At 35.9% G+C, this 15,837-nt stretch overlaps 2 protein-coding genes across 2 annotated transcripts; one reads left to right on the forward strand and one right to left on the reverse strand.

Moving 5' to 3' along the window:
• Positions 1–4,047: 4,047 nt before the first annotated feature.
• EMC7 (ER membrane protein complex subunit 7) lies at positions 4,048–4,918 on the reverse strand. The gene has a single exon (XM_088276274.1). The coding sequence runs from the start codon at positions 4,817–4,819 to the stop codon at positions 4,142–4,144; it is 678 nt and encodes a 225-aa protein (XP_088132400.1). The 5' UTR covers positions 4,820–4,918; the 3' UTR covers positions 4,048–4,141.
• A 724-nt stretch (positions 4,919–5,642) lies between these two features.
• Positions 5,643–15,232, forward strand: Rpt4 (Regulatory particle triple-A ATPase 4). Its single transcript, XM_088276295.1, has 9 exons — positions 5,643–5,824; positions 5,980–6,099; positions 7,490–7,725; positions 8,802–8,951; positions 9,483–9,606; positions 9,697–9,770; positions 10,777–10,913; positions 14,119–14,284; positions 15,043–15,232. Exons 1-9 carry the CDS (start codon positions 5,725–5,727, stop codon positions 15,118–15,120), a joined length of 1,185 nt encoding a protein of 394 aa, XP_088132421.1. The 5' UTR covers positions 5,643–5,724; the 3' UTR covers positions 15,121–15,232.
• The last annotated feature ends 605 nt before the right edge of the window (positions 15,233–15,837 follow it).

Raw genomic sequence — 15,837 nt, forward strand, 5'->3', positions numbered from 1 at the left:
TATCACAACAAAGAAACATTGACTAGAATAAAGTTTTTTTTTTTTACTGAATAACCAAGGGTATGTGCGTATGCATATATTAATATATGCATACGGAGATGGAATGGACGAAGCGTAATTGTCAAATTATCATATCCATATTTTGGAAAAGCTCAGCATATTTTGAAAATGAATACATACAGTAAAAGCACATTTATTTGAAATCTAATGGAGTAAAATGAAATTTTTTTTTACTCATTTTCCACATACAAAGTGATGTTTGTGATATTATTCATTAATTTGGCATTAACCTCACGATTTAACTACAAAATCAAAACTATGACCACTTTGAGTTTATTCATGTAAACATGACTAGTTTTAAAAACTACAAATGTTCTCCTCGTCAGATTTGTATTCTCACGTGTTCATGAGAACATCTGTAGTTCTTGAACCTAGTCGTGTTACTAGATAAATAAATCCAAAAAGTGGTCTTATATCAGTCTTTTATTTTTATATTTCGTTATTTCAAAAGAAATTGTCAACAAAGTAATAGAACCAGCTAATAATATCTGTAAATTAAATCAAATGAAAACTTTTTTTCCTTGCTGTTTTTCATAATTTTATGAAGGTTTTGTATGAAAAATAATTAGAGCAATCAAAATGTCATAATTAAAAAAAAAACTACGTCACAGTTTCAATTGTTGATGTAATAGATGTGTTTTTGCTGCAAAAATTTTATCGTATGGCTAAAATGATTTCTTTCAAACTTTTTCTTTAAATTTCACATGATTGTGGATTAGATAATTTAGTAGGATTTGGAAATAGATCTTGTGTTTTATATAAGAAGGAGAAATGTATGATTCAATATTCAAAGAAATTGATGCATGCTTTTGCCAATCACTAATTGGCCAGTGTTACGGAATTAAAATTAAAGCTTACATTGTCTGGTGCTTGAGCGTGTATTATCAAAAATTTCTGTGCTGTGAAAAAGTACTTAAAACATAGTCATAAATATTCATTAGTGTATTGGTAAGATTTAAGGCAGTGTGGGTTTTACACATGGAGTGGTAATACTAGTTATAATTAAAAATCTCGAGTTTTAAATTAAAAACAACAGTGTTGAATTTATTTACATTTTTTTATATATTTGTAGCATGTAATTTTATGACATTGTTTTATTACGCCTTGGAAAACAGCGAGAAAACAAAAATGGCATTTTTTTATAGTTTTAAGTATTTATCCACTTAAAACAATCTGCTAAAAGTACAATCTTGTCAATTATAGTTGTAACTAGAATATATGTTAATTTATTTTATCGATACTCTCCGGGACCAGCTATTTTACGCGTGGGATAATTTTAATTTTAATTTAATTAAATTTTCTAAATGAAAAACATTTGTTTAAGGTTAGAAGGTGTAATGACATCTACATTATACGTTTATGGAATGCAAACAAGATAAGTTAAGATAATGTTTATAGATAATGAATGCTTTTAATGTCGCTTTCACATTTTTATTTCAAATAAATTTTCTTGAGAGACATTGTTCAGAGCGAAATTATTAAAAGGCATGTCACATTTGCTAAGCTTGATTAAAAATATGTACATATGTAAGGCTTATGGCGATGCATATCTCTGAAATGATAAATATTTAAGGTTTTTTTTACTCTAAAATAATAAGTTAATTACATGTCATAAGAACTTGAAATTCATATCAGGACTGAATGTCATTTATACATATCGTATTGGCTTACTGATAATGCTTGCATATAAAAAATCACACTGATTTACACACATTTTAGAAATTTCGCAAGCAAAAACTAATAATATTATGTTGTATTTTTTATTTAAGATATAAAAGCAAATCTACAAAAAAATATTTTTTAACAGATTTTCGTAATCACGATTTAAACTGTAATTCCGTAGCTAGTGTTCTGAACTGAGTCAGATGCTCTATGTTTTCCCTCTTTTCTGCCACAACTTGATTCCTATTTTCAAATGCAAGAGGATTGGGCGTATCTGAAAGTATATTGAATTGAAATATATCTTAAAACACAAACATTTCTTTAAAAAAATGGATGCGATATTAACAGAATATAGTTACTCAAATTGATTTCCATCTTCAAGTTTTATTTATATCAATTTAGGAATCTATTGTAGGAATTTATCATCCAGTAAAATGTTTATATTTCTTTATCGTATTGCATTTGTAAGCGAGTTTTCTATATTTTAATACACTACATTGTAAAAATGATTACTCGTCGCAAAATTGCTCTGTTTATTTATATAAAAGTGTGATTTATAAAATGTCTTTGATTTCCTTCCTGACTTTATTATTTTTTATTATACTATATATATATTTTTACTTATTTTGTATTGGGCGTTATTTTTTAATAGGTGCCTGAGGCGAATACTGGGTATAAAGTGGTATGACTTCGTCAGGAATGACGATGTGAGCAGAAGAACTCAACAGCCCCTCATACTGGAAGTCCTAAAGAGGAAAAGGTGGACATGGTTGGGACATGTCCTTAGAACACCACCTGAGTGCATCAACCCCTCATGTCTCTTCTTCCAATCCTGAGGATTCCGGCGCCCCGGAAGGCCGCTGACGACCATTCACCGACTATACTCAGCGGAACTTCGAGACGCCGGACTAATCTGGGAGGAAGCCAAGAAGATGGTGCGTGACAGAGTGACTTGGAGACGACTCGTGTTGGCCATATGGCCATATGGAGCATATGCTCCACCTAGGGAGCGAACATAGAAAGAGGAAGAAAAAGTAATTTTTTATTATATTAAATATATTTTTTTATTTGTATTTGTATTGAGCGTATTTTTCGAATATTCCCTGTATATGTCGGGATATAGACTACTAACGCCATCTATTGATGATACAACACAATCACATTATTTATTGTCTAGTTACATGTTTTACCAACTGAACCAATGATGTTTTAAAATTCATTAATATCTTGTTACTTCACTTTATTTGCTAACATTTTTTTTAAGACTTACCTTTAAAACCAAAATTTGTCGATCTGATTTGAAAACCATCAGCTGTAAGGAAGCTAAAGATGATAACTGAAGATAAAAGCATAACTAAATTTGAGACACTAATATTTATTTGTCTACCTCCATAGTTTAGTGGTTAGCGCGCTAGGCTACCATGCTGGACGTCCCGAGTTCGATTCCAAAGAGGGTCAAAATATTCTGACCCCTTTCAAATATTTTAAAGTGATTTTTCAGTCCAATATTTATTTAATATGACCCTGGACTGGTACTTGAAGCGCAACACTGATCACCTTTCCTTTGTGTATTTAATTATCAAGATAACACTGCTTCCATACGATGCAGTGCCCTATGCATAATTAGGTTGGGATAAAGGTTAGAAGAAGAATAATGTTTGTAAACAATATGCATACAAGTCATTCTTAAATATAAATGTGCTTTCACGGATCGCAAACCACCGATCTGAAAAATATTCAAACACTAGTCGAAGCAAAATTTCAATTATAATTTAGAGGGAAAAAAGTTTAGTACCACTAACCAGTGAAGTTAACCCTCACTCAAGAATGTAAAAAATCGTTTATGGTTTTACAAGTGGCAATTCAAACTACGAGTAAAAATGTCATTATGATTCATTCCAGAAACATTTCGAATTTATTAAAATAGTCTTCAACATGTAAAATTTTAACAAATGGTGTAGGGTTGTGGTCCCGTGGTTAGTGTCGCAGACTCTTAAGTCAGAGTTTGTCAGTTCGAACCACTCTACCACAATTTGATACCTATTTCTAATAATGAGCCGCTTAGGCTCACAGAAATAGTATGAAATTGAAATTTAAAACACAATTTTTTTTTTATAACTTAACATCTATTTTTTTAATTTTCAGTTTGTGGTAGATATCCTTATCAAATGAATAGTTCAAATTCGAAATGCATTTAGAGATTTATGTAATTGTGAGAATTCCTTCCGGTAAGTAAGGTAAGAAAAACTGACTATTCGGTGTTTGGTCATTTACAGTTGGCAGTGAAAAGTTTACTAGTCAGCTTTTGATAAATAAAACAAAATATTGAACAACTTCTTTTTTATTTACAGAAACTATCAAACAATACATAATAAATATTCAAACTAGTAAATTGATCTAGCAGAGAAGTGATCATCATTCACTGCCTTTTTTTGGCTCCTCTTAAGGCCTTTGTGTTTGTAGCCTTCGGTGCTTGTCCGCCACTGAAGAACGATGTTATCATTTCAGACATTTCCGGCATATCTTGCATCTTGGTGAAAGTACTCAACTGTTCCATTTCCTTCTTCGTTTCTGGGTCGTTCATCATCTTGGGCAGGACCATGATGAGAAGAAGGGGCAACACCATCATCAAAATCATCGGATTAAATAGGAAATCGGTCATTCTCCATTGCTCTCGTACTTGGAAATATTTGAACCGCGAGTGAGCCTTCATTTTTAGCGGATATGGTACTTGAATCACCAAAGATGTTTGTATATGGTTCACTTTTCTCGCTCTAAATTTACCCTTGGAGTTGATCTCCACTCGAACAGGTTCGTAGACATAATCGGGATTAATTATTTCTACTATATATGAACCAGAAGGTACGTTGCTAATTATGAAAGATCCATCTTGCTTAAGAAACCCTAAAAATTCTCCAGCGTTGACTTGAACTTTCGTGTCAGCTTGCCAATTTATAGGCTCGAATGTGTCTGGCGGATACACTCGTCCTTCGATTGTATATCTGCCATTTCCGAGTTCTTCGTCTATTGTCAAGTCACCAGCATTTACATTATAAACAATTAAAAACAACGAGAAGATCAATGCATTATATTTCATTTTACAAATTCCTACGAATTTGCTCTAAACTAAATATTTACTATGCCGAAATCTGAAAACGATATTTTGACAAATCGCGATGGTCACCAGTTATCAAAGACAAAATATATTTTCTTTACTCATAGATTCAACATCAATACTATCATAGACTAAAAAAAAATCTAAATTCTTATTTAGGTACTTTATTTAAAATGGTACATACACAAAATGACATCGCTAGTTGTCAAACTCGATGATAAAAATTTATTATAATGTCTGTAAGTAAATAAATTCTTACTATTAGTTTTTTTCGCGGGTCCAAATCTGTGTGATTGGTTCGATTCACTCATGGTTAGTCTCCACTTTTTATCTGTTTTTATCATAATATATTTACTTTCTTACATCAAAAATAAGTTCAACTTGAGATGCATACCATACTATACAAAAGACTATCTTTGATTTTAATTTTAGTATAAACTTTATATAATTTAACAAACGAGACAAAAGAAACAATATTAAGAAGTGTGATTAAAAATTACCAATAGAAGAGGAAATTTTAAACGACAAGTCTTAGGGTAAGATGATTTCATCATTACCCTAATAGAAGAAAAGAGTACCCTTAGGATTATATGACGCAGTAATCATGTTGTACAAAGGGTTTTAAAACTTGGTAATGGATAGATAGCACTGAAAATACTTTGTAAGCTAGGCTTCCACTCTCAAATTTATAATAAAAACCCTGTATTTGACTCAATTAATAGTTCTCTCACGTAGGTACCTACATATTTATATTCATACCATAAACAAAAACATTTAATAGCCTACGGCGATGAAGAAGAAGTTTGAGCCGACTCGGAATACAAAATTTGGATGTCATTCTTTCTTTCTGTAGTAGAGTTTTTGTGACAAATATATAAATTTTAGCCATGTCGACCGTGACTGGAGATATTGCGAGAGACAAATCATACCACGATTATAGGATAAAGTTAACTGAGCACAAGGAGGTTGAATCGCGATTAAAAGATAGTAAGTCCAACTTTAAATAAATGCAATTTCATCCGAACCAACCTAAATATCTGGAGCGATGTCAAAAATGTTGATACAAAGCCTCACAATTGTTTTGATTTTTTTAATGACGTGAAATTCAGATATGTATTTTATAAGTTAATTGTATTTTTTAGTGAGAGAGCAACTCAAAGAATTGACGAAGCAGTATGATAAAAGTGAAAACGATCTCAAAGCTCTTCAAAGCGTCGGGCAGATTGTAGGAGAGGTTTTAAAACAACTCACAGAGGAAAAATGTAAGTTGAAGTGATTTTAAAATGAATAAAATTAGTCCAACTTGTCCTATACATAATTTTGTGAAATATTCAAGTTTATAAATGCATGGTGCATATATGTGAATTAATCTTTCTACTTCTTAAAATGATGCATCATCTTCTTAACACACTAAGGACGGGAAAGGTATTTCTACCCGTTCGGTTGATTGATGCTCAAGGACGGGAACTGTGTTTTTGCCCTCTGCGCTGGCCTCATATCAAAGGCAGAAAAGAAGGAATTATACCATTATGTTTTTATATGAATATTGTACACCAATCTCTTTGTAAAGGTGATAACTATATGTACATATTTATAAAAATCCCGTTCTTTGTTACGGTTCTCACTCTATGAAGATTCATCCGTACGTAAAAAATAACAATTATTAGTAAAAATATTTTTTTTATTTATTGTAACTGCAGACAGTTAGTAGAATTTCATTTTTGATTTTTGGGTATCCAAAATTTAACAAGGTTATTGGATTGAATTCTACTTTTATTTACATATACAGTGAAACCTCTATCGTTTTTAAAGGGACCTATTGAAATAAACTATGAATGCGGGATTAAGAGGATAAAACGCAAGGTGACACGATCGAGTAAAGATACCGTCCTCCCAATCAGTATAACCATTGGTAGATTAAAATTATAAGAAGAAAACAAGTTTTAGATGTAAAGAAATGTGTGTATTTATTTAAAAAATACAAAGCTAAACAGAACCAAAAAAATATTAAAGTTTATTACTTTGCAAATAATCTTTCATCGACATTTGTTTTTTTTTACTATTTTATTTCCGCAAGTCAACAGCATATTTTCGGCTTTGCAAATGATATTTTTTTCGGCATGAGTTATTGAGTGTGCGTAATAGAAAGTTTTTAATTCTGGCGCCGTTAAAACACAGAAAATATAACAAATACATAGCGTAATTCAAACAATGAATGCGGTAAAATGGTGGATAGAGAATTCTTATCAGAGGGAACATAGACAAAAGGGGGGAGGCTTTAGTCATTGTCATTTGTAAAAAATAAAAATAAAATTAATAAATAAAAATAAAAAACAGCTACTGCCCCCTCTTCAACCTTTAACGTCCCAGGGACGCAACTCTAAAATTTAGAATTAGCTTCACACACAGTGTTTGAAAATGATGCGGAATGCATCGAAACACATGTCACAGTAGATTTTAAGAAATAGTGGTATTTACTAAGTAAAACATTAATTGAAAATGGATAGATTTTACCACAAAGTGACTGCCGAATCAATTAATGAAAGAATTCAATCCAATAACCTTGTTTAATTTTGGATATTTACCCAAAAAAAAAATTATTTGACTCGTATGAAAGTTGAAGTGCATAAGTTGTTTTGCTGTGTGGCGCAGTCATCGTGAAGGCCACCAACGGGCCGCGCTACGTGGTGGGGTGCCGCCGGCAGCTGGACAAGGGCAAGCTGCGCGGGGGCACGCGCGTGGCGCTGGACATGACAACGCTCACCGTCATGCGCCACCTGCCGCGCGAGGTGGACCCGCTCGTGTACAACATGAGCCACGAGGACCCCGGCGACGTGACCTACGCGGCCATCGGCGGCCTGCAGGAGCAGATCAGGGAGCTGCGAGAGGTCAGTCCCTATTCCCTTACTCCTTTCAAATGCCAGATTCAGCTGCCAGCGGATGCTTAAATTAGTATATTTGCCATTTCATGGCTAACTTGTGCCTTTATTTCTTTTTTTTTATTTAAGTTTTACTTAGTAAATACCACTATTTCTTAAAATCGAATGCATTGAAACGTGTGTCGCAGTAGATTTTACAAAATAGAGGTATTCACTAAGTAAAACTTAAAAATGGATAGATTTGACCACAAAGTGACTGCCAAATCAATTAATGAAACCTTTTTTTCTTATATCAAAAGCTTATATTGTGGGTATACTGGCAAAAAACGGTAACTATAAAATCCCTGTTTGAATAATCCCTGTTCTTTAAAGCTTTTAGCCTGCATAAAATACCCGCTATTAAACTTGAAGTTAAATTTACTTTTAAAACCACATAAATATGACATTTCAAACTACTTAGTGTATTTTGCCAGTTTATAGAAGGTTGGAAACTTTATACTGTAGATCATTAAGTCAAAATTTCATATTTTCGAGTTAATATTTTTGCCAGTATACCCACAAAATAGTATGTTGGTTTGAAATTGTTAATTTGTTATTAACACATTGTTGTTGGGCGGTTTTTTCATCAACGTGGTCTCTAATTAGAGTCGTATGCTAATCGCAAGTAACCGCAAACCCAATTCCGATCTGTACAATGTTTTTTGGCATTTCTCGCTCTACCAAAAGTAAGCATATAGAATGCTTTTAAGTGTAGGGCACTGCATCATATTGGCTCAGTATTATCTTGATCGTTACTTACATGAAGGTAAGGTGATCACTCCTGCGCTTCAGGGACCAGTCTAGGGAGTATTATCGTGTAAAATCACTAATATTTATTTTCAGCCCCACCCGGGAATTGAACCTGGGACCTCCAGCACGGCAAAAAGCTAAACACGCTAATCATTAATATAATCACATTTAATTAAATCTGATCCTTTTCTTGATATGTTAAATGATTCTTAAATGCGGCACTTTATTCATGCAAAACAGGTATCATTTACTAAGTTACTTGTTACGTTGATGTTCAATTTGTTTGTTTGTCACAGGTTATCGAGTTGCCGCTGATGAACCCCGAACTGTTCATCCGTGTCGGTATAACTCCTCCCAAGGGATGTCTCCTGTACGGGCCTCCCGGTACTGGCAAAACTCTGCTAGCGAGAGCTGTGGCCAGTCAACTGGATGCCAACTTCCTTAAGGTTTCTTATTTTTAATAATACTTACGATAAATTAACAATTGTACATTAAGTACTGCATAAGCAATGCGTGATTATATATTAACCATTTTAGATTATTTATAGATTTGGCGTTTAATTTTTAGAACTCTATTTTAATTTATGTATTAAATGTTAACCGTTTCCGGTCCCCCAAAATTAAAAAAAAATCTAGGTAGACAGTTACATTCCAAATGGAAAAAATCTTTCGTCCTCTGCTCCACATACTGTTGTAATAGATACGAGTGACAAAAATGTAAGCTTGGAATCTAAATAAATAACACTAATGATGAATAAAATGCCGAATAACATCCGACATGGGACCTAAGAGGAAAAAATCGATGTCGAATGAGATTCGACATTGGACAAACACTGATTTTTTGAGTCTACTAAGCTGTATTTTATTATTTAAAAAAAAACACATAAAAATCTATTTTGTGACAGTTGTTTCGCCTAGTTATGGCATTTGTTTGAAAAAACGCTTTGTAAAAATCTAAAGTAAAATGTTTTTTCCAGGTTGTATCCAGCGCTATCGTAGACAAGTACATTGGCGAGAGTGCTAGACTAATCCGAGAGATGTTTAACTACGCCAGGGACCATCAGCCCTGCATTATCTTCATGGATGAAATTGACGCTATCGGTACGGTGTTTGTTAAATTAAAATCCATTTTTTGTTTGAATACCGATTGAATTTGAACGATCCGATTGATGATTTAATTATTTTCTACAGGAGGGAGAAGATTCTCAGAAGGTACTTCTGCAGATCGTGAGATCCAACGTACTCTTATGGAACTCCTCAATCAGGTGAGAAATTACACTTATTTTAAATTTAGAGTAGCCCTCGTTGTAGAGGTTTATGGGGTGAGTAAAAAAATATAGTAGAATATAAAAAAAATATGTCTGCCTCCGTAGTGTAATGGTCAGCACGCTCGGCTACAGTTCTGGAGGTCCCGGGTTCGATTCCCAGGGGGGGTCAAATAAATATAAGTGATTTTCTCACTCTAATATTTATTCAATATTACCCTGGATTGGTACCTAAAGTGGAGGGCTGATCACCTTTTCTTCGTGTGTTAACGATCAAAATAACACTGTGTTTATATAATGCAGTGCCCTATGCACCATTGGGGTGCGGATAAGGGTTTGAATTGAAATGAAAAAATATACATAAATAATGTCCCTGTGATACAAAAAAAAATCTAAACAAACAAACATGTCTGAAGTCTACTGTACATACTTACTTTAATAACATCTCTTTTTTTTCGCCCTTCCCTTAACTATCAAAATTCAGCAATTGTTTTATTAATTGATTCGGCAGTCACTTATTATTAATTAACATCAATCCATTTTTTATTTAAGTTTTACTTGGTAAATACCACCGTTTCTTAAATTCATCCTTCAACGTCCCAAGGACACAACTCACATACAGTGTTTGAAAATGACGCGGAATGCATTGAAACACGTGACACAACAGAAATACTAGTATTTATCAAAGAAAACTTAAACGAAGCAATCATTGACAAAGCCATCTTGTTGTTTTCCTACAGATTGTTGTTTTTAACAGATTGGGCTTTTAATTGTGACAAGCGCACAATTGTATTGTGTGGCGTACTTAGGTATACATTGAGATTCGATTCTCACAAATTCAAGATTTATTTTCAATTGGTCTGGGTATTTGTAACGTACTTTTCACATTTACCTTCCCTATCCTTACTATCCTACCTGCATATTAGCCTCTAAAAGTAGAGGCTTTGCATATTATTTATTTAAAAAAAAAAGTGTAACCATAAAACGTGTAACTCTTTCCTCACAGATGGACGGATTTGATTCTCTGGGTCAGGTGAAGATTATAATGGCAACCAACCGCCCCGACACGCTGGACCCCGCCCTGTTGCGGCCGGGACGTCTCGATAGAAAAATTGAGATTCCTCTGCCAAATGAACAAGCCAGGTAATGAACTAATGTTTAAGTCACTTACCTGTCCCAGAATATGGCCGTATATGATTGTCCGAACAAAACTATCCTTAAAGGAATATGGGCATATTTTTGAATTACATAACGTCCGAGTGATTCTGAAATCTAGCTACGTCAACACCGCTTATCATGTCCCTACTCCTTCTTCTTCTTTTTCCATGTTCGCTCCCTAGGTGGAGCATATGGCCAACACGAGTCGTCTCCAAGTCACTCTGTCACGCGCCATCTCCTTGGCTTCCTCCCAGGTCAGTCCGGCGTCTCGAAGTTCCGCTGAGTATAGTCGGTGAATGGTCGTCAGCGGCCTTCCGGGGCGCCGAAATCCTCGGGGTTGGAAGAAGAGACATGAGGGGTTGATGCCCTCAGGTGGCATTCTAAGGACATGTCCCAACCATGTCCACCTTCTTCTCTTCAGGACTTCCAGTATGAGGGGCTGTTGAGTTCTTCTCCTCACATCGTCATTCCTGACGAAGTCATACCACTTTATACCCAGTATTCGCCTCAGGCATCTATTTTCAAAACTTGCTAGTTTCTTGCTTTGAGCTTTGGTGAGGTGCCACGACTCACATCCGTACAGCAACACTGTGAGGATGCAGGCGTTAAAGAGACGACACTTGGTTTTTGTCGAGTAAAGCAGTGAGTCCCAGACATTGCGCATTTTATTGAATATAGCTCCTGCCATTCCGAGCCGTACATTCAGTTCCTTCTGGACACTACCATCCTCCACCATGAGTGTTCCAAGGTATCTGAAGGTGTCGACTCGAACGAGCGCTCGTCCCTCACAAGTAAGATGTTGATCTCGGTCCGGACAGGCTGAGTTGCACATGACATTGGTCTTTTTGGCGTTCACTCTTAGGCCTAACCGAGCGGAGTTTATTTGGAGGGAGTCAATTATATCTTGCAGGGCTCCGATCGATGTATCTATTAGAACTGCATCGTCCGCATATTCTAAATCGCATAATTTCTGAGCGGGACTCACTGCAATTCCTCGATCCGGTGGAATTGACATTCGTAGGATGAAGTCAAACATGATGATGAAGAGAAATGGGGCTAGTACACAGCCTTGCTTCACCCCAGTAGAGACCTCAAATGGTTCACTGCACACATCATCTATTCTAACGCAGCATTCGCTGTTAGTGTGAAGCGCCCTGATAATGGCCACAATTTTGACAGGAACTCCATATGCTTCTATGATATTCCAAAGAGAAGACCTATGCGGGCTGTCGAAAGCTTTTTCGTAGTCTACAAAACAGCAGGCAAGGGCGCAGTTCCATTCGTTACTTTGCTGTAACAGGCATCGTAAGTTATGTATATGGTCAGCGCACGCCCTGCCTGGTAGAAAGCCCGCTTGGTTCTCTCTGAGGACTCGCATTATTGGTTTTTGGATTCTTGCCAAAATTATTTGTGCCAGAATTTTTCCAGGAACGCTTAAAAGAGTAATGCCACGGTAGTTATCACACAACAGCGGATCACCCTTTTTGTGGAGGGCTATAACTTCCCCGTTTACCCAATCCTTCGGGCACCTTTCCTCTTCCCATACCTTTGAAAGTAGGTGATACAGGGGGTCGAGGAGAGCGTCCATGCCACTCTTGACGTATTCCGGATGTATTTCGTCGACACCAGGCGCCTTTCCGTTTTTCAGCTTTTTAATAGCTGATATAATTTCAGTATGCGTTGGAGTTCTTTGCGAAATATCGTGTGCTCGCGGAATGTTCAGTTGGGCAGAAACTGAGGGCACATGGAGGGGGTCTAAGGGGGGTGGACGATTTAGCACGCGGCAGAAGTGATCTCTCCATATGCTTTTCACGCAATCGGGCTCAGACTCGATTTGGCCGCTCGGGCCACGAACTGGGCCTGCGGTCGGGGGCCGCTTACCACAGATTTGGTGCGTAATCTTAAAAAGCTTAGAAGTATCACCTCTACGGGCTGCTTGTTCGGCTGCTGCTATTTGTGTGTCCAGGGAACGGCGTTTATCCCGCCTTGCGGATCTTTTGACAGCCAGGTGCTTCCATTTATATTGCGCTCGGAGACTTTGGAGCTTACCCTGGTCAGTTTCCGCATCTTTTAAGAGTTTTATGTTGGCCCTTTCTTCTATTAATTCCCACGTTTCATCCGACATCCATTTGGGTCGATTTGACGGCTTCATTCCGAGAACCCTTTGAGCTGACGAAACTATGGCTGTTTTGATGTTATGCCATGTGCTTTCGATAGGGTCATTATCATCGGAATGTTGCTGCTCGAGTCCCTCCCTGACGGCGATATCATAGTTAAGCCAGGACATTGTCTCATTCAGCTTATCAATGTTGACCTGACTCCTCTTCTTTGGCTTGGCAGTGCGATTTAATTTCAGCCTTATTTTGCCTGTGAGTAGCTCATGATCACTATAGATATCGGCGCCTCTGTATGTGCGGACGTCTCTACTCAGGCTTCAATTTTATTAGTTTCATAGCCTATGCCTACTCGTGAGTGGATTTACTCTTTATGTTTAAAGTTACTATAATTTCATGTAATTCATGAGTGAAAATTTTAGGCAAAAACACTCGCTGGAGTATGGGCTATAACTAAAGCTCGGTGACATTTATTTCTAATAATGGCACTTGTACTGCCATCTGTTGTATTTTTAAACACTTAAACCACACAGATTATTTTTCTGTTTTACCCACGGCATTTAACTTGAAACAAAGTTTGTGTGACATTGTCGTAATGACGCTGTCAGAGAAAACACATGAAATAAAACATAGATAATTTTTATATAAAACATGTTTACTGGTGTAAATATTTTTTTTTATTCAAGAAAATATTTTGCTTATAGCATTGACTATGATAATAAAGTTTTTTCCGCAGAAACTCACTCCCGGACAGGTTAAATAATATATTGAGCCTCCTCTTAGCGAATGAAATAAAATTAATTCACAGAATGCATGGATTTTTAAACATAATTTAATGTACACCGGCTTTACTAAACAAATATTCTTTGTTTTATTGCATAAGTTTGCAAAAAAATTTTAACATGGAAAGGATATTGATAAATACATATATCGTATGCAAATATTGAAGGATTACTATTCAGAAATCACTTCCAATGAAGTGCATTCTTCTCAGTCTTCAAATCTACATCAATTACTGCTATTGTATTGCACAGAACTTAATTTGAGAATATACTATTTGAGATGTATAATTTCAGGTTGGAAATTCTCAAAATCCATGCGGGGCCGATAGCGAAACACGGAGAGATAGATTACGAAGCTGTCGTAAAACTATCGGATGCTTTCAACGGGGCTGATCTGAGAAACGTCTGCACGGAGGCTGGCCTCTTTGCTATTCGAGCCGAGAGAGAATTCATCATTCAGGTAAAATATACTTCTATATCTCCATTAAAATCTTCACGGGTCTACGGAGAAAAGGGCAAAGCGTCTATTTACTCTGAAGTCATTCATTAGTCATATTACATTTTTGACATCTCAACATAGATGAAGAATATGGAAGTCTGGGCATTTACAGGGCTTACGATCGTCATAGGTTTGGTTGAGTGATCACTTTACACACACGTAACATTCACCAATTCTATTCATAATCATGTCAATCGACAACCACACTACACATGTTTATATATACTTATCAAACTTTTATATATATTTATCAAACTAGTGACATAGTACACGTGTGTAAAGTGATCCCTTAACCAAGCCTACGAAGGTCGTAAGCCCTGTAAACGGCCAGAATTTCATATTCTTCTTCATCTATTTATTGTTTCAGCATTCACTTTGAGATAGGACATGATGAAATTGTAAATGAAAACACTTGTTTTTTTACCACTTGAGTTATATTTATTTTAACGGCTAGTTTCGGAAGCTACAGATGCCTTCATCTTCGGGTCTGAATATTCAGACCCGAAGATGGAAGCATCTGTAGCTTCCGAAACTAGCCGTTAAAATAAATATAACTCAGGTGGTGAAAAACAAGTGTTTTCTTTTACAATTTCTTCTTCATATAGGTTGAGATGTCAAAAATAACTCCTAATCGGAGATAATCCAGATTTGTAAACAAGTATTTGGAAACACTCAAAGTTTTGTGACTAATATTAATTTGAAACATTGTTTTGTTACAGGAGGATCTGATGAAGGCCGTTCGTAAGGTCGCAGACAATAAGAAATTAGAAAGCAAGTTGGATTACAAACCTGTGTAAAAAAAATAGATGCAAAGACTGTTTTATATTGTCTTGAATTATGAATAAAATGTGTTTTTACTAATATAAATAACTAACTTGAAAAATAAATTACATATTTACTAAAACAATACTTTTATTTCTCTCTCTAACCCTTATCCGCACCCAACGGTGCATAGGGCACTGCATCGTATAGAAGCAGTGTTATCTTGATCGTTAAAATACACGAAGGAAAGGTGATCAGCCTTCCGCTTCAGGTACCAGTCCAGGGTCATATAAAATAAATATTAGACTGAAAAATCACTAATATTTATTTTGACCCTCTTGGGAATCGAACCCGGGACTTTCAGCATAGTAGCCTAGCGTGCTGACCATTACACTACGGAGGCGGACTTTTATGTACATACAAAATTAAACCATCGGACTGATAACAGTGTGGTAAGGTACAAACAGCCACTTCCTCCGTTTTGTCCGCCTCCATAGTGTAATGGTCAACACGCTCGGCTACCGAACAGAAGGTCCCGGGTTCAATTCCCAGGGTGGGGGTCAAATAAATATAAGTGATTTGTTCACTCTAATATTTATTCAATATTACCCTGGACTGGTAACAAAAGCGGAGAGCTGTTCTCACCCTTCCGTTATGTGTTAACGATCAAGATAACACTGCATTTATATGATGTAGTGCCCTATGTACCATGGGGTGCAGAACAAACAGACATATTGTAGCAACTGTGCCAA

This window comes from Brachycentrus maculatus, unplaced genomic scaffold (genome assembly GCF_059751285.1).
Source record: "Brachycentrus maculatus isolate JH-2025_06_01 unplaced genomic scaffold, ASM5975128v1 h1tg000038l, whole genome shotgun sequence".
NCBI classification, from domain to species: Eukaryota; Metazoa; Arthropoda; class Insecta; order Trichoptera; family Brachycentridae; genus Brachycentrus; species Brachycentrus maculatus.

Coding starts and splice junctions, on each gene's coding strand:
- EMC7 (XM_088276274.1), bottom strand. CDS start 4,819: ATGAAATATAATGCATTGATCTTCTCGTTGTTTTTAATTGTTTATAAT.
- Rpt4 (XM_088276295.1), top strand. CDS start 5,725: ATGTCGACCGTGACTGGAGATATTGCGAGAGACAAATCATACCACGAT. Junction 7,726..8,801: donor AGATCAGGGAGCTGCGAGAG/GTCAGTCCCTAT, acceptor TGTTTGTCACAG/GTTATCGAGTTGCCGCTGAT. Junction 10,914..14,118: donor CTGCCAAATGAACAAGCCAG/GTAATGAACTAA, acceptor GTATAATTTCAG/GTTGGAAATTCTCAAAATCC.